Source organism: Oncorhynchus mykiss, chromosome 1, assembly GCF_057628025.1.
Source record: "Oncorhynchus mykiss isolate SJ-2025 chromosome 1, ASM5762802v1, whole genome shotgun sequence".
In the NCBI taxonomy this organism is placed as follows: Eukaryota; Metazoa; Chordata; class Actinopteri; order Salmoniformes; family Salmonidae; genus Oncorhynchus; species Oncorhynchus mykiss.
The window spans coordinates 29,556,003-29,574,552 of NC_143022.1; the positions used below are offsets into that span (position 1 = coordinate 29,556,003).

Genomic DNA, 18,550 nt, shown 5'->3' on the forward strand with positions numbered 1-18,550 from the left:
CCGTTCCAGGGTTAGGACTGTAACCACCAGCTTCTTTCTATGGTGCTACCCGTTCCAGGGTTAGCACTGTAACCACCAGCTTCTTTCTATGGTGCTACCCGTTCCAGTGTTAGGACTGTAACCACCAGCTTCTTTCTATGGTGCTACCCGTTCCAGGGTTAGGACTGTAACCACCAGCTTCTTTCTATGGTGCTACCCGTTCCAGGGTTAGGACTGTAACCACCAGCTTCTTTCTATGCTGCTACCCGTTCCAGGGTTAGGACTGTAACCACCAGCTTCTTTCTATGGTGCTACCCGTTCCAGGGTTAGGACTGTAACCACCAGCTTCTTTCTATGGTGCTACCCGTTCCAGGGTTAGGACTGTAACCACCAGCTTCTTTCTATGGTGCTACCCGTTCCAGGGTTAGGACTGTAACCACCAGATGACTTGAAAATGAGCCGGAGCTGAGAGGATCACCAAAACTAAAGGTATTTTGGTTTCAGAGCATTTTATATAAAAAAAGAGAAGGTATATAGCCTATCAATGTGTAGGCGTACTGTATAATAAAATCGATAATTATGTATTAAAAACGTGAATGTGTTTTTGCAGAGCTTCAACCATGCGTACAACGATCCGTGGAGATCAGTGGACAAAGGGCTGGACAACGGGTCGCACTGAAAAAAAACGCATGTTTGCCAAGAAAGAGGTTAGTTAAGCTAGATTCTTAATGTGTAGGCAGCATTTGTGTGTTGGAGTCACTTTTAATTCTTAATTGATCTACCGTTTCTATCATAGGCCACTGTAATTGATGGGGGCTCAGGGCGGTAACATTCTGCTCATCTGATGAAGGTGCTCATGGGTGAGATTCAAACTTTTAAGACCGAGATCGAGTCATTAAAGGTAGACCATCAGAAAGAGAAACATTATCTGAGGGCAGAGATACGGGCGAAAGCTGATGCATTGGTCCAGAGCCAGGTGGTATTGGTGGAGAGTCACTCCTCATTAGTGGAGAGTCAGGCGGAGATGTGTAACCGAAGAGAGATACCAAAAGTGGGCACAGAATACAAACTTGGTTGGATCCCGAGGCAAATGTGGCTTACCAGTGAACCTCCGGGTGTTTATCATTAATACGGTGTCTCAGGAGTTTCCGTCCATGACTGATGCAACCCGAAAAATAATTAAAGACGGAGTTAATGAGTACTTGAGTTCACAGAGAAAGTCTGGACATGGCCTGCTCTCCCTTATGTAAGGACTTTCCCATGTTTACTACAGTATGCAATGTTTTGTTTAAAAAATAATGATAAAAATAATATTTCAAAATGCTGATGTTTATTTAGTTATGGATCCACAACGAATTACTTGTTCAAATATGCCATGATATTTTTGAGATATGTGTTGAAGCAAGTGATGTCTGTTTTTTTGCCTTTTTCTCGTTCACTCTAGGTTAAATGAAAACGAGATCTCCAAAATATAGTTACTTTTTAAGAACAAATTCTTATTTACAATGACTGCCTACTCCTTCCTCCCAAACGGGGATTTGAACCCCGGTCTCCCACTTGCCCCACATTCTGTAGTACAGACATGGCCTGCTCTCCCTTATGTAAGGAATTAGGCACTTTCTCATGTTTACTACAGTATGTATTGTAGACTGCACAGTAGCCTAATAAACAAATAAACACATTTTGTTAATAAAATAATGATAAAAAATACTCTTTCAAAATGCAGATGTTGATTTAGTTATGGACCCATAACAAATTACTATGGGAATAAATATCACTGATTTACAGAAATATTGGAACAAAGTTGTCTAATGAAGGCAAACAATTTAGAATCCTCCGATCCTGTAGCCTACTCCCAACATCACGTTGCACAGCGCCATAGAAACCCTGAGGGATTTGTTTTTCGTTTTTCTCTGAATAGAAACACAATAATATTAATACAATTAATTAAGCCAAATTTCTTAAAATCAATCCCATATACTATGTTATTACAAAAAGGTTTGTCATTTCATTAAGGCAACTCGGGTCAATCATCTGTTTCTTGCTTTGCTCATAGGAACAGGGCATCATTGAAAGGAGTGATTTCTGGAGAAGAGTTAAGTGTGGCAGTGGAGCAATTGAAGTTGAAGATTCATGGTGTTTTTATCATATTGTTTTTACCCCCTTCATTTTTTTTAAATTACCGGTATTTGTGACGCCCGCCATTTGGTGCAACACAGACTCAGTGGGGAGCGTGGTGATACAGAAGTGACACAGTCTGTCCTTTTGAGCTTTGAGTCTTTACCTGACAAAGTCATGTTAGGATATATCAGTTATGCTGTTAGAGCTTTTGTGCCGAACCCACTGTGGTGTTTCAGGTGTTATGTTTATGATCATGTTGCAGCAGTTTGTAGGAGGGAGATTCCAAGATGTGGGAAGTGTGCAGGAGGGCATGGGACAGATGAATGTGTAGTTTTGGTGGGAAAAGTTATAGGTGTCAACTTTAGGAGTGCCCATGTTGCTGGGAATCGGAAGTGTCCGGTGCGAGAGAGGCAGGTTGAGGTGGCCGGGGTCAGAGTAGTGCAGAGGGTGTCTTATGCTGAAGCAGTGAAGAAAGTAGAGGAGGATGGGTCAATGGTGAGGGATCCTGACAGGATTCCTGTGAGTAGTAGATCTGTGCCAGCACAGAGAGATAGGCCAATGAGCTTCTTAGCGTTCACAGCAATGGATATCAATTATACCGCAGGAATGGAAAGTAAATCACAGAAAACAGATGTTGTGGTGGCAGCTGCAGAGAAGTACTTGGGTGTACCAGACTTGACTGTACCAGAAGAGTTACAGGGTGTGCTGACCCGTCCTCCTAGGCCGTTGGTTAATTTAGTGGAATAGGGTGGTGGGTTTTTAATGTCACAAAGTATAATGGATTTATACACCAGTCCAGTTGGTGGCGGTAATGCAACATATTGGATGCCAACCGCCATTAAACCTAATTGAAGAAAAAACAAATTCTGGGTAATCCACAGCAGGGGCCTGTTGCACAAAAGTAGAATTAAGACATCCGGGATAAATGACTCAGCTGAGCTCAATGAAGCCAAAACATGTGCGTCCAGGCTTAATTGGTTGCACAAAGACCAAGCCAGGATGAGCAGACACGGATTCATTAAGCCAGGTGAAACCAATCCTGGATAGGTGCGCGCTCACGGCTCACTCAAATAGACCCCGCCACAGATCACAGATTAACTGATTTACCATGGCAACTAGAGCCGCGTACTTTTCCCCGTCGGAAGCACAAATCCTCATGGAGGCATACGAGGAGGTAAAATATATAATTAAGAAGAAAGGCAACACCGCCACAGTGATAAAGCAAAGAGAAAACGCGTGGCAAAGTATTGCAGACCGCCTGAATGCGTAAGTAGTGCACAATTACACACTCACCGCTCCGCTGAAACATCACAATTACAATTCAAATATTTAATTCACATCTCCAAAAATGCAGTTGTACTGTAATTATGAAACGGTAATTTTTTTTTATTGAAATGCACTGCAGATATGAGTGAAATTGTGTAAAGTAACTCCATCACACTGTATAAAGCTATGATAAAATTTTTGATATTTTTACTGAAAACAAGACAAAAATACCAAGTAATTTTTTGCAGTGTGACTCCATTAAGTGTGTGTGTGTGTGTGTGTGTGTGTGTGTGTAGATTAAACATGAACGGGCCAAAACGGACATGGCAGCAGGTCAAAATCAAATACAAGAACATTCTGCAGAATGGTATGGTCCCTGACTAATATTTAACAAAGCACAAGCATATATTGTACCCAGAAGGTGCCTGCTCACACATTGTCTGTACTGTTTTAGCAGTGAAAAAGAATACCCACAGACAAGGCACGGGTGGTGGGTCACCAAAGGCTGACCTTACCCCAGCAGAGGACATGGCCTTGGAGCTAAATAAAGGCAGGCCCGTCTTAGAGGGGATCCCTGGGGGGAAAGAGACGAGCATAGGTTCCTCCCAAGATGCCACCCGCTTCATTCAAGGTATGTCCTTCCATCTCTACATGGGATACAACCACATTCATATTGAATCAATTTGGACTGTCTGACTTTGGTTTACCTATTGCCTTGCAGTGTCTGGCAGCACTGTGTTCCTGTTAGAGCCACCAGCACAAGCACCAGACGATGCTGATCCAGTGAGTACTCCATCAAAGGCATACTGTAGGCCTGGCATGTCTTGTCTACTAGCTTCAATATGAATCCGATTAAATGTGATAGGGTGAAGGCCCCAGTGCAGCAGCAACAGCACATGATGGAGACGATGATGAGGAGGAGACCATCTCTCTGGATTCCAGAAGGCATGAGGTATCATGTTAAGACTGTGAAAGTACTATTTACTCTACAATGGTGAGGAGTCCTCATCAAAATCAAAAAATCGAATTTCTTTTACAGGACCCAGATGCTATACAGTGGGAAAACCAGCCTGGCAACATAGTGCGTATTAATAAAAGGACACCACATCCTGCCAAATTCCAGCTGCGCTAATTGTATTGTGTTCACAGAGCTCACAAGCTATCAGAAAGTTGTATGGCAACCACCTCCGGTGCCAAATAGAACTGGCAGACATAGACATTCAGTACAAGAAGAAAAAGATGGAAAATCTTGCACTGGAGTTCGAAATAAAAAAGAGGACAATTAGGAAACTGGACCTTGAAATAAAAAAACTTGAGAGGGAGGTGAGATATGCCTTCAATGTACACTGTATGCTAACTGTAACACAAATGTATTAATCATTATTTTTCTTTCCTCCCCCAGCTCCAAGAAGATGACACAGCTCAAAATAAAAATTAGGTATATTCTCGTAAAGTCAAGTGAGCCATGACATATGAGCTCTTATTGTGAGCACACAGGACGGTGGCATCTTTCTAAGGTTTTTTTTATTTTCCCAGCAATCAGTACAACCAAGTCATCGTTATAAGGCATCGCCCTCTTTTGCCCACCCCCCCCCAGCACCAGGTGTGGCCACTAGCCTATATGAAGGCCCAAAATTGTGTGTTCCTTTCTGCTCTGACAATGGCATGCCCATTCGTGCGAGATGTGGTGGATGAAGAAGCACTTGTGCTGAGGAGAGCCTTCAGGTGAGAAAGGGTCTTCAGGGACCGGTTGGACCCACTGGCCTTCCCTGATGACCATCTATATGAAAGATACAGGTTTTCTGCAGATGGCATCAGGTATCTATGCAGACTACTGGGTCCCAGGATTAAGCACCGCACTGCACGGAGCCATGCACTGAGTGTGGAGCAAATGGTTTGTGTGGCCTTGCGCTTTTTTGCTAGTGGAGCCTTCCTGTACTCAGTGGGGGATGCAGAACAGCTGAACAAGGCCACAATTTGCCGCACAATAAGGAGTGTGTGTCTGGCTATCAAAGCATTAGCAGATGTCTTCATCTCCTTCCCTGGCCACAGAAGACTCTGTGACATCAAAGAGGAGTTCTATAGGATTGCAGGTAAGAGGATCTACAAATTACAGGACAACTGTTAACACATAGTAGGATACTCATTACTTTGTGTGACAGGTTTCCCCAATGTCATTGGTGCAGTGGACTGCACACACATAAGGATAAAAGCCCCCTCAGGTGCCCATGAGGCCGATTTTGTGAATAGGAAATCCTTTCACAGCATTAATGTTCAGGTGAACATAACTTTTTGATATTGTCCATTGACGAACACTCTGCATTGCCAGTGATGTGCATTGATTGGTGTAATATTCCTCATCTTATGATTTCAGATGGTCTGCAATGCTGACTGTGTGATCAGCAATGTTGTGGCAAAATGGCCTGGCTCAGTCCATGACTCCAGAATCTTTCGGGCCTCTGAAATCTATCAGTGCCTATCACAAGGTAAGCCACACAACCCCTATTTATAACCATCATGGCTGTGTCAAGAATATCACTGTGTTTATGAGGTAGTAATGATGAGATTTTGTGTTGACAGGTGAATTCTCTGGTGTGTTGCTGGGAGACAGGGGGTATGGCTGCCAGCCTTTTCTCCTGACACCTTTCACAGACCCCCAGGAAGCACAGCAGGCCTACAACCATGCCCATGCCAGGACCAGGGCCAGAGTTGAAATGACCTTTGGCCTCCTGAAGGCACGCTTTCACTGCCTTCACAAATTAAGGGTCAGCCCTGTTAGGGCATGTGATATTACTGTGGCTTGTGCTGTCCTCCACAATGTGGCCTGCCTGAGGAAGGAGAGGGCCCCCAGAGTGCCACCAGCCATGGACTGGGACAATCCGGCAATCTTCCCTGATGACGACAGTGGTCGGCTGCTGAGGGACCAATATGTGTTGAATTATTTTAGTTAGTATGTGTGCTTTCAATTTTGGTTAAATATGTCCTGCGGTGGCAGAGGAATTTGGGTTTTTTTGGGTTCGTTTTTTGACGAATTTGGCCTCTTATGATGTTTGTGCGGTATACTGTGTGTAATACAAGGCTGCAGGGAGGCTACTGCATCCATTCATTTGTCTGTTCAGTTGATGTGTATGGATTTGTCCTGCATTTATTTTAGTGTGCAGACATGCAGGGTGTGTTATACACATTCAAAGGTCTGTATATGTATCATTTTGTATAATATGCTTAGATTCTGTGCTTTCCATCTTGTAGAGTCACTGTGACTTCAGTTTTGAAAGGAGCTGATGGTTTACCTGCTTTGTTTTGTCCTTATTCAATAAAGGAACATAATGTTACACATTGTGTTTTTATATTCATATGGAATGTGTATTTGTTTATATGACAGAGTACTAGGGCCACACTGAAGAAAAAGGATAAAGTCATAAATTTATGAGGCTGGTTCTTTCTGCAGAAAAGCTACATATTGTTTTTACAGTTTTGATACTTATGACAATGTGATACTTAATATTCTGGCACATCAGCATGTCTTTGTTTATGAAACCATACTGAAGTACAATTTCACGAAATGCCCCACATCTGTCATTTTAACAACTGTCCTCCTTTAAAACAACTGGTTACAATATTATGACTTGTGTTTTTTTCCCCTCTGTGGCCCTAATATTCTAGCATTTTATATATAGCCTTATAGTCTATGGGAAACTGTAAATTATCTAATGATAGCAACATCATCTAAAAATCATTTTTTATCCAAAATCATTGAAATTAATGATCACAAACGTTTAAATAACAGTGGGTCTAGTTATATGTGATAACAATGTATAGTGAGCAGTGAAATAACTATTGGTTTCCATTTGTGGTGACTGCTGACTGACATTAGGGATGAGATTAAATAGATCCTGGAATTTAGCCTGGTCTGGAGCAGGCTAGCTCCACAGAATAAATCTCCATGGTAATTTATACCATAACATATCCTCCTGCCCCCTATCCATCTTTAGTGCAACCGGATTATGGATCAATTGAGCCAGGATCACCAAGATATCCTGGCTTAATCCCTTATCCTAGTTTTGTGCAACAGGCCCCAGGTCTATAGAGATTTGTTGTGGGTGACTTGAAAGTTGAATGGCTCTGGGATAGAAACTGTCATAAAGTTGTCATTAGGTCATAACAATCTAATCTCTCCCATGTGGGTTTTATGCTAGGTAAGTTTGCCCCGTTGTAACTCAAATGCATCTTCGTTAGGAGTGCTGTTAATATCCTTTTGATGACTGAACATTCATCAATGTACTGTGTCCCATTATTGCAGGTAATATTTTGTTGACGATTGTACGAAGTATAAATGTTTTTATAAGCTCATGAGCACCAGCTAGCTTGTTAGCTGTGCCTGTTAGCCTGGTTGTTAGCCCAGAAAGTACTGTGTGGTGCATTCTATTTCTTCATCACTTTAAGTCACTTTTCAGGTTCATTTGATATATTTTGTATACTAAAATGTATGATTTTAGTTTATTCTGTTGTACACATGAGAACATTTGAAAATGATGTATATGTTTTTATTATAGTAAACTAGGAATTACTAGAAATAGTTTAATCCACTATTACAATCACTATAACTTTTATAGGCATTTAGATGTCATTTTTGTTAGTATATTAAACAGCAACTATAAGGATAATTGTTATGGGAGTGCTGTTAATAACCCTTTAAAGACTGAGCATTCATCTATACTGTGTCCCATCATTGCAGCTTGGCAATACATTAACTATCATCCAACACTCCTTTGTGTTGACTCACTGACTTGGGAGATGGGACCGAGAGATCACATATGGATAATGTATGTGTGAAGGAGTAGTTCATGCTCTCTTTAGTTCATGCATCTTTACCTATGTTAATGTTTACTCTTCCTGGGCTGCACCTTAGAACCAACCCTTTTCCCCAACAATGGCTGGCCTACTAACTAACTATTCAGCAAACATATAGACTAGCATTTACCTAATACTTTTGTATTGCCATCTGTAGCTGAATTGGGCAGTACATTTTTCATGGCAAGACCAGTAGAAGACAAAATAGATGGACAATTTAAGCAGTGGACCCCTCAGAAGACCCTAGTTGTGAAATAATGAAAAAATATTCGCCAATGGGAGATAATGCATTATGTCCACAAGGTGGCATGAGTGACCAATTGTTCAGAGCAATGGTATGCTGTGAGACCACTTGCAACAGAAAATTCCCCAAAACACATTGGATATGTGGTGGATAGGAAATGTGATGGACTATTTTGATCTTCAATCACCTGGTAATAAAATAAACATAGAGACATATATAAATGGATCTGGAATTAGCATTTATTTTGACCAATGGCTTTGGGACAGAACTATGGGAAGCATGACAACTGATGAATAGAATTGGTGAGAAGACAGACCAATGATATCTACAAGACATAAATGGATGCTTTTTCCTTTCACAATCTCGCCGTCTCAGAAAGGTATGTTATGTGCTGATATCAGATAAGGATCTTTCATGACTTCATTGAAACACAACAAGGCCATTGTAAAAACGAATACACTATGCGTGCGCAAACACACACAGACAGTATCTCCCTCAACTGGAGAATAAAGAGCATGCGTTTCAGTCAGGTGATCATGGTGACCTTTCACATTCCAGTTACAGTACTCAAATCTCAAGAATAATGCTTGTTTTCACCAGTCTAATTTATTTAAGTTATGTCAATCTTAAATCCTCACACAGTCATGATTAATCACACTGAAATGTTATGGATTTATGGATGAGTAAATAGATAAAACAAGCATTCAAATAAGCTAAGTACTTTTTATCTTCAAGGGACACAAACAGCTAAACAAGCTTATATATGATGTGTCACGCTTGGCATTTCGACCAGACAAAAATACATTTAAAGAAAGAATGTGCACAAGCTTGTATTTCTCCTTAGGGCTATGAATGCACATGGCTGATTGTAGGCCAACATTGAGTGGTTCTTTCTCACGACTGTCTCTGCACTAGTGTCTCCTTCAAAGTATATTAGAGTCCCCCATCACCGTGAAACATTCCTCACAGAGTTAAGTCTCTTTTTGTTTTGATGCTTGACTCAGAAATGTTTGAATCCTCCAGTAAGACGTGTGGGACCTCTACAGCAACTTTCCCTGCACCATGCCGGAATCCTTTGACTAAAGCCAGAGGAATGCTGGGTAGGTAGCCAGGCTGCTCTGAGCCAGTGGATCGGGCCTGGTAACCTGCTGAGGTGTGGGAGTCATAGAACTGAGGGTATGCATGGCCCAGAGCAGACAGGCTGGTCTGACAACATTACTCAACCACCCCAGGAATCTTCTACAGCATTCCACACGACTTTCTTCAGAATTTAGAGCACTGCACAGGTTCCACCTGCATCATCCACCTTGGGTACACTGTGTTGTGTTTACTGGGGGATGGCTTGCCTATGTATATTTACAGTACTAATAGACCCTTTATTTCAATGAAAAAAAGGCCGCCAGTTCTATCTCATTAATCATTTAAACATCTGCTGCTTGCTCTGTTGCACTATCATTGGGTGTCTCTCTTAAATTCTTTAACCCAGGCAATTCTTCAGTACTATTGGTTCAAGTTTGAATATGTATTATTGCTCAGATAAGTTACAGTAAAGGTACAGCATATTTTTTTTCCATATAAAATCTTATCAGAGAAAAGGTGTGGAGGAGACAACTGTTGGCAATTAAGTAGATTCATCTAATTTATAAATGTTATCTTTGAAGAGGACGTGAAAAGGTGCATAACCAGAGAGGTGGTCGTGGTAAGGTAGTAAATACCACAACAGGGGGACTGTGGCAGCTATTGAATATTGCAACAGGAATAACAAACATGAGACTGAACCCCCCCCCCCCCCCCCCCCCATTGTCTATTTGGTAGCAGGATATGAATAGAGGCATCTCAAAGAGGAAACATCACTTGAGCGTCGTCACCTGTACCTGTCCCCCCCACCCCTCTATCTATCAGCTATCACAGGGCTTTAGATTTCCGTGCTTGTGCTTCTGATTTGCCCAGTAGTTTACTGTAGTTTCCCCAAATTAGAGACGTCAGACAAATACATCACTTTGTTCTAGAAAAATATTGCATTTCAGGATACCAGTTAATTTAATATTTCACAGAGAAAACCTTGTCTTAGTAGTATTTTCCGTCACTATAGAGTGAATTACATTCCTGATAGATGAGAATGTTTTTCCAGGGCAGTCGCCAAAAGGACAGGGAGTCAGTGGTGGGAGCATTATATATCTTATCAACATTACTGCTCAGAAACCTGACATGGCTGACTCACATACAGTAGCTTACATTATTAGGCAACAACTAGTGGAAATTCTGATGGAAGTTGTCCTGTGACTCTCAAGGGTGCGGCTACAGAGGTGAAACTGCAAACGTATAGGGTTTCTTTGACATGCACCCTTTCCTCCCGGGTGATGGAGGAGTTTTATGAGCAGAATCTGTTTATCAGCAGCATTAACCAAATTAAATAGATTTGTGTTCATGTGGGTAGGCTCCTTGGATACCTGTGTGCTGACATGGAACATGCATTTACAGGAACCTTCCTCTGAGAAGAGCTCAGGAAATTGCTTGTCCCCCTTGGCAGCGGTGTGAAGATCAAAGCACTGGCAGGCGTTGAGCAGTATCCACTGAGGTTGCAGGATTATCTCTCCACATTCCTGCATTCCAGCTCTCTCCATCATCTGAGACACGGTGGGGCCCCGGGAGGGACCTCCACACTAAATACATTTGCTTCTAGAGATCTGGTTAGGTTTTAGCTGTTAGTCAGGATGTTGTCATTGTCCCAGTCTGAACAGGTTGAACTGTGAATAAAGAGAAATATGGTACAAAATACAGGGGTGAAACAGAGAAGGTTGAGATCACAAACATCTCGTTGGTGAATTTAACAACACAAAATGAACAATCTAATCCTTAGTATCCTAATCTGGAAAGCTTTTGAGGCACTTACATAACTTAGTAGGGTCCATGCCATACCAAAACCACGTTCCTTCGTCAGAGATACCCAGACTGATACTGATTACACAAGGTCATGATGAAGGTAAGACCCTATTCATGTGGCCTAACAAAGTGGATTGAGGGTACAAAAGAGATGAAACCTGCATAAAGAAAAGCATGAGATTGGGCTCTGTTTCAAAATATCACTTTTTTAAAATAAAATACGTGTTTTGACTGTGATCGGGTAGATTTGTCTTGTTAATGAACAAAATAACAAACTATTGATTTCATTTGGATGGTGCCGTCATGGCTGCACAGCCCATAACATATGCCTAATTCAACCAAAAGTATGCTATTCTGAGCTGACAAGGTACAAATCTGTCGTTCTGCCCCTGAACAGGCAATTAACCCACTGTTCCTAGGCAGTCATTGAAAATAAGAATTTGTTCTTAACTGACTTGCCTAGTTAAATAAAGGTAAAATAAAAAATAAAATAAAAAATCTATTATTTTGAACAATTGTATTACCTGCCTCAATAAATTAATAATGGATCACTTATTGATGGGGTATATTCTCAATTGATTGATTAAAATAGATGCCCGCCCACATCTGCACACCACTACCAACACTTTTCCTCGGCATGCATGCACATAAAATGTGTATGCGGGCAATAATGTGGTAAAAATGGGCCTGTTTGTAAGGTCATATAAACATTGCCACAGGTAAAATACCACAAATCCTACTTGAAAGCATTATATGTTGTTTTTCTTAAAGTTGCCGGAATACCACGTGCATCAACTTTTATATGTACATTTGTACAGCCTAAAAAAACATTAAGAAACTTCTATTCGATCAAATAAGCTTCACGTAACTTCACTCTCTCATAGACCATACAAAAAAGGGCTTATCTCATTGACAGATTTTGGGCCGAGTAAATCCTGTCGCTTCGCTAACTATCTTCATTTATCCTCCATCTTTAGCCTTGTCTCACCTGCTCTATGCTTCCTGGTCTCCAGGGCAACCAACACCAACTGAAACATTTCATCTGACACCACGCACGACCAGATCCCCGCCTTCAAGCGGCGTGTCTAGCTGACGTCATTGTTATTGAGGCAGTGGTGTTGCTCTGCCCATAGTGAGGAGAACAGATATAGATCTGATTCCTATTACAGCACCAGGACTCCTACCTGTGCGTCTATCTAGCCCCATGTTACTGCGGGCAAATTTGTTTACAACGAAGTGACTATCTACTCAAACCTGCTTAGAGGAAAGCCTGTGGATGGTTCAATCCACCGGGGTTCAACGCGCAAAAATGTCAAGGCATCAGAGGACCCCATTGAAAAACACGAACAATGTGGTCGAGGTCAAAAGCAAAGTAAGTGGCTGGCTATTTCATTTCACATTCATAATGCGGTTACCGTGGAACGAACCGGTAGACCGCGGTTTATTGGTTGGTAGGCTACCGTATCAGGCACGCGCGGTACACAGGGCTAACAAAATCAGGATGTAGCCTATAAATGGGATTGTCCGTATTGCACTACCTGTCACAACGGCGCTCTTGAATCCCCCTAAACTAATAATATCTGAGCGCGAAACACTGACGTTCGTGTCCTTGATTTATGCTTGTCACCACGACGTTCCGGGCGCGAGCGTGTCTGTCTCTATCCATGGGGGTCGTCATTAGTTATTACAGTCACAAAGTCGTAAACCCCGCCTATTTCTAATATGTATCTACTTAAAATCTGATTTGAAACCTATCCTTAATATTAACCACAATGGCAATCTTATACCTAATAGTATACCTAATCCTAAACTTAAATGAAGACTAAAAAGATCATTTTTGTTTTCATACATTTTTACGATATAGCCCATTTTTACTTTGTGGCTTTGGTAACTAGTGGAAAGAAACCCTATCCATGCACGCTAGGAGGCTATGACAGTTTGCATAGTCGCTCTCTGCTCTGTCATTTTTGTTATGCATTGTAGCGCGCTGCTATGGTGCAGAATGGAGCGTAACTGTACGTGGTTAATTAGAATATAGGGCCTGGCTAGTTAATTAGGCTATGCATGAAACCTACAAACCATATGGCAAAAATGATTTAACCTTTATTTAACTAGGCAAGTCAGTTAAGAACAAATTCGTATTTACAATGACAGCCAACCCCAGCCTTGTTGCCAATTGTGCTCTGCGCTATGGGACTCCCAATCACGGCCGGTTATGATACAGCCTGGAATCGAACCAGGGTCTGTAATGATGCCTCTAGCACTGAGATGCAGTACCTTGGACCGCTGTGCCACTCGGGAACCCCAATGCTTAAGAATTGCCCATAATTGAATAGGCCATAATAGCCAATACAGTACCTTAGCCTAACTGTAAAAAAAACATTGAAGATAATAAATTATATATTTATTATCATTTATCATCATCATCATCTTCATCAGTGTATCACCTTAAAACCAATTGACCTTCTGTCAAATATACTCTGACATATTGGTTAAGGTGTCCTTTATTATTAAAATATTAGTGAGGACAATACTTCTTTCACACATTGTCTGTCCTGGCAACACATGTTTTTGCAAATGTACAACTTGCAATGGCTCCATGGATCCCCCGAAGATAAAGAGTACTCAAAGAGTTAGAAATTCAATAGGAATAAAGTTGTTGCGAAATAATATCTAATTATAGCTGTCACAAGAGCTCAAATTCAATAGTGGTTGTAATTTTCCTTTAGACTGCATGTTTTCATTTCAAGACAAGAATGAGCTAGTGTGAAAAGCAAAACCTCATGCCTCCATGCACTTCTTTCTCAGACAAAGCAAAATTGGTAGCTGAGTGTATGTAAAAGAAATATAGGGTTAATACCTCTGATGTTCACTACTCAGATCCTATACAATGGCGGCGGTGGAGATGGCTGCTGTTTTACGGTCTCCTAACCAATTGTGTATTGTGTGTGTTTTTTCGTGTTATTTGTAACTTATTTTGTACATAATGTTTCTGCCACTGTCTCTTATGACCAAAAATAGCTTCTAGATATCAGGACAGCGATTACTCATCTCGTACTGGAAGAAGATTTTTTTTTTAACGCGTCGGACGCAAAGGATTTACTTCAGACACCCGACAAGGCCCTCATCCCCGTAATTCATCCTTGTAATTCGGGGCGGCAGGGTAGCCTAGTGGTTAGAGCGTTGGACTAGTAACCGGAAGGTTGTGAGTTCAAACCCCCGAGCTGACAAGGTACAAATCTGTCGTTCTGCCCCTGAACAGGCAGTTAACCCACTGTTCCCAGGCCGTCATTGAAAATAAGAATTTGTTCTTAACGGACTTGCCTGGTAAAGGCAAGAAGGTAAAAATAATAAAGGTAAAAAAATAAAAAATAAAAATTTGCAGGAGAAAGAGACGGAGATATCGGGGACATAGGTTGGGGTGGCGGTCTGTGTATATTTTTAAACAGCTGGTGCACAAAATCTAATATTAAGGAAGTCTCGAGGTTCATCTCATGATAAGCTGTAGACCACACTATTTACCAAGAGAGTTTTCATCTATATTCTTCGTAGCTGTCTATTTCCCACCACAAACCGATGCTGGCACTAAGACTGCACTCAATGAGCTGTATCCGGCCATAAGCAAACAGGAAAACGCTCATCCAGAGGCGATGCCCCTAGTGGCCGGGGACTTTAATGCATGGTTACTCAAATCCGTTTTACCTCATTTCTACCAGAATGTTAAATGTGCAACCAGAGGAGGAAAAAAACCCTAGACCACCTTTACTCCGCACACAGAGACACGTACAAAGCTCTCCCTCACAAATCTGACCATAATTCTATCCTCCTGATTCCAGTTTACAAGCAAAAACTAAAGCAGGAAGCACCAGTGACTCGGCCAATAAAGAAGTGGTCAAATGACGCAGATGCTAAGCTACAGGACTGTTTTGCTAGCACAGACTGGAATATGTTCTGGGATTCTTCCGATGGCATTGAGTACACCACGTCAGTCATCAATAAGTGCATCAATGACGTCGTCCCCACAGTCACTGTACGTACATACCCCAACCAGAAGCCATGGATTACAGGCAACATCCACACTGTGCTAAAGGGTAGAGCTGCCGCTTTCAAGGAGCGGGACTCTAACCCGGAAGCTTATAAGAAATCCCGCTATGTCCTCCGAAGAACGATCTAACAGGCAAGGTGTCAATACAGGACTAAGTTTGAATCGTACTACATCGGCTCCGACGCTCGTCGGACATGGCAGGGCTTGCAAACTATCACAGACTACAAAGGGAAGCACAGCCACAAGCTGCCCAGTGACAAGAGCCTACCAGACAAGCTAAATGACTTCTATGCTCGCTTTGAGGCAAGCAACACTGAAGCATGCATGAGCGCATCAGCTGTTCTGGATGACTGTGTGATCACGCTCTCCGTAGCCGATGTGAGTAAGACCTTGTGCCCAAGAACACTAAGGTAACCTGCCTAAATGACTACCGACCCGTAGCCCTCACATCTGTAGCCATGAGGTGCTTTGAAAGGCTGGTCATGGCTCACATCAACACCATTATCCCAGACACCCTAGACCCACCCAAATTTGCATACCGCCCCACAGATGATGTAATCTCTATTGCACTACACACTGCCCTTCCCCACCTGGACAAAAGGAACACCTATGTGAGAATGCTATTCATTGACTACAGCTCAGCAGTCAACACCATAGTGCCCTCTAAGCTCATCACAAAGCTAAGGACCCTGGGACTAAACACCTCCCTCGGCAATTGGATCCTGGACTTCCTGACGGGCCGCCCCCAGGTGGTAAGGGTAGGTAACAACACATCCGTCATGCTGATCCTCAACACAGGGGCGCCTCAGGCGTGCATGCTGAGTCCCCTCCTGTACTCCCTGTTCACTCATGACTACTTGGCCAGGCACGACTCCAACACAATCATTAAGTTTGCCGATGACACAACAATGGCAAGCCTGATCACCGACAAAGGAGATGATTGTGGACTACAGGAAAGGAGGACCAAGCACACCCCCATTCTCATCAACGGGGCTGTAGTGGAGCAGGTTGAGAGCTTCAAGTTCCTTGGTGTCCACATCACCAACAAACTGTCATGGTCCAAACACACCAAGACAGTCATGAAGAGGGCACGACAAAGTCTATTCCCCTTCAGGAGACTGAAAATATTTGGCATGTGTCCTCAGATCCTCAAAAAGGTTCTACAGCTGCACCATCGAGAGCATCCTGACTGGTTGTATCACTGCCTGGTACGGCAATTGCTCGGCCTCTGACCGCAAGGCAGTACCGAGGGTAGTGCGTACGGCTCTGTACATCACTGGGGCCAAGCTTCCTGCCACCCAGAACCTCTATACTAGGCGGTCAGAGGAAGGCCCTAAAAATTGTCAAAGACTCCAGCAACCCTAGTCATAGACTGTTCTCTCTGCTACTGCACGGCAAGCAGTATCGGAGCACCAAGTCTAGGTTCAAAAGGCTCCTTAACAGCTTCTACCCCCAAGCCATAAGACTCCTGAACAGCTTATCAAATGGCTACCCTGACTTTTTGCATTGTCCACCCCCCTTTTACACTGCTGCTAGTCTCTGTTTATTATCTATTTATTGTCACTTTAACTCTACCTACATGTACATTTTACCTCAATTACCTCGACTAACCTGTGCCCCCACACTGTAACGGCTCTCGTTTGTTGAATGAAAAGTGGACCAAGACGCAGCGTGGAAAGTGTTCATGATTTTAATATTCAAAAAACAAAACTAAAGCGATCAGTTCTGTCAGGCAAAAACCACTAAACAGAAAACAAGATCCCACAAAACCCAAAATGAAACTTATATATGATCCCCAATCAGAGACAACGATAGACAGCTGCCTCTGATTGGGAACCACACTTGGCCAAAAACAAAGAAATAGAAAACATAGACTTTCACACCCGAGTCACACCCTGACCTAACCAAACATAGAGAATAATAAGGATCTCTAAGATCAGGACATGACACACACATTGACTCTGTAGCAGTATATAGGATCTCTACTGTTATTTTACTGCTGCTCTTTAATGATTAGTTATTTAATTACATTTTTTTACTTATCTATTTTTTACTGAACACTTATTTTTCTTAAAACTACATTGTTGGTTAAATGCTTGTAAGTAAGCATTTCACTCTCCATCTGTTGTATTCGACACATGTGACAAATAACATTTGATTTGATGTCAAAATCATTAAAGGCCCAGTGCAGTTAAAAACACGATTTACCTGTGTTTTATGTATATTTCCACACTATAAGCTGGAATAATACTGTGAAATTGTGAAAATTATGATAATGCCCTTTTAGTGTAAGAGCTGTTTGAAAAGACCACCTGAAACTTCAGCTTGTTTTGGTGGGATGGAGTTTTGGCCTGCCTGGTATATTAGTTAATAGACTTATAAGAAAGAGAGTTCCAAACCTCTCTTCCCAAAACAGCTAGTTTTCTCCTCCCCTTCCCCACTCAGACCACACGAAGACAGTCCTAGCAAAATTCTTGCTTGAGAAATTGCTCTTCGCTAAGAAGCTATTTTTGTTTATATTTGACCATTTTAATTGAAAACAATCACATTAAGGTACTTAATTGTTACCCGGAAATGATTTGATATGGAGATAAAAACAGCTGCATTGGACCTTTAACAATCAAATCAAATCAAATCAAATCAAATTTTATTTGTCACATACACATGGTTAGCAGATGTTAATGCGAGTGTAGCGAAATGCTTGTGCTTCTAGTTCCGACAATGCAGAAATAACAAGTAATCTAACTAACAATTCCAAAACTACTGTCTTGTACACAGTGTAAGGGGATAAAGAATATGTACATAAGGATATATGAATGAGTGATGGTACAGAGCAGCATAGGCAAGATACAGTAGATGGTATCGAGTACAGTATGTACAAATGAGATGAGTATGTAAACAAAGTGGCATAGTATAAAGTGGCTAGTGATACATGTATTACATAAGGATACCGTCGATGGTATAGAGTACAGTATATACGTATGCATATGAGATGAATAATGTAGGATAAGTAACATTTATATAAGGTAGCATTGTTTAAAGTGGCTAGTGATATATTTACATCATTTCCCATCAATTCCCATTATTAAAGTGGCTGGAGTTGAGTCAGTGTCAGTGTGTTGGCAGCAGCCACTCAGTGTTAGTGGTGGCTGTTTAACAGT

At 41.8% G+C, this 18,550-nt stretch overlaps 2 protein-coding genes and 1 long non-coding RNA gene across 3 annotated transcripts in view; 2 read left to right on the forward strand and 1 right to left on the reverse strand.

Annotated features, from left to right (window-relative positions):
- The first annotated feature begins 3,358 nt into the window (after positions 1-3,358).
- LOC149985465 (uncharacterized) lies at positions 3,359-5,669 on the forward strand. The gene is made up of 8 exons (XM_090221970.1): positions 3,359-3,733; positions 3,821-3,997; positions 4,088-4,149; positions 4,232-4,318; positions 4,406-4,447; positions 4,516-4,689; positions 4,769-4,804; positions 4,903-5,669. The coding sequence occupies exons 1-7, from the start codon at positions 3,553-3,555 to the stop codon at positions 4,802-4,804; spliced, it is 759 nt and encodes a 252-aa protein (XP_090078096.1). The 5' UTR covers positions 3,359-3,552; the 3' UTR covers positions 4,903-5,669.
- Positions 5,670-8,678: 3,009 nt separating this feature from the next.
- On the reverse strand, positions 8,679-12,998 carry LOC149985466 (uncharacterized). Its single transcript, XR_016492338.1, has 2 exons — positions 11,355-12,998; positions 8,679-11,208 (listed from the first exon to the last, which is right to left on the reverse strand). It is a non-coding gene; the product is annotated as an uncharacterized LOC149985466 (long non-coding RNA).
- LOC110520414 (partitioning defective 6 homolog alpha) overlaps positions 12,365-18,550 on the forward strand; it is a 45,605-nt gene continuing 39,419 nt past the window's right edge. The window contains exon 1 of the mRNA XM_021597725.3: positions 12,365-12,716. Within this exon, the coding sequence (XP_021453400.2) occupies positions 12,621-12,716 (96 nt within the window). The 5' untranslated portion in view covers positions 12,365-12,620. The remainder of the gene's footprint in view (positions 12,717-18,550) is intronic.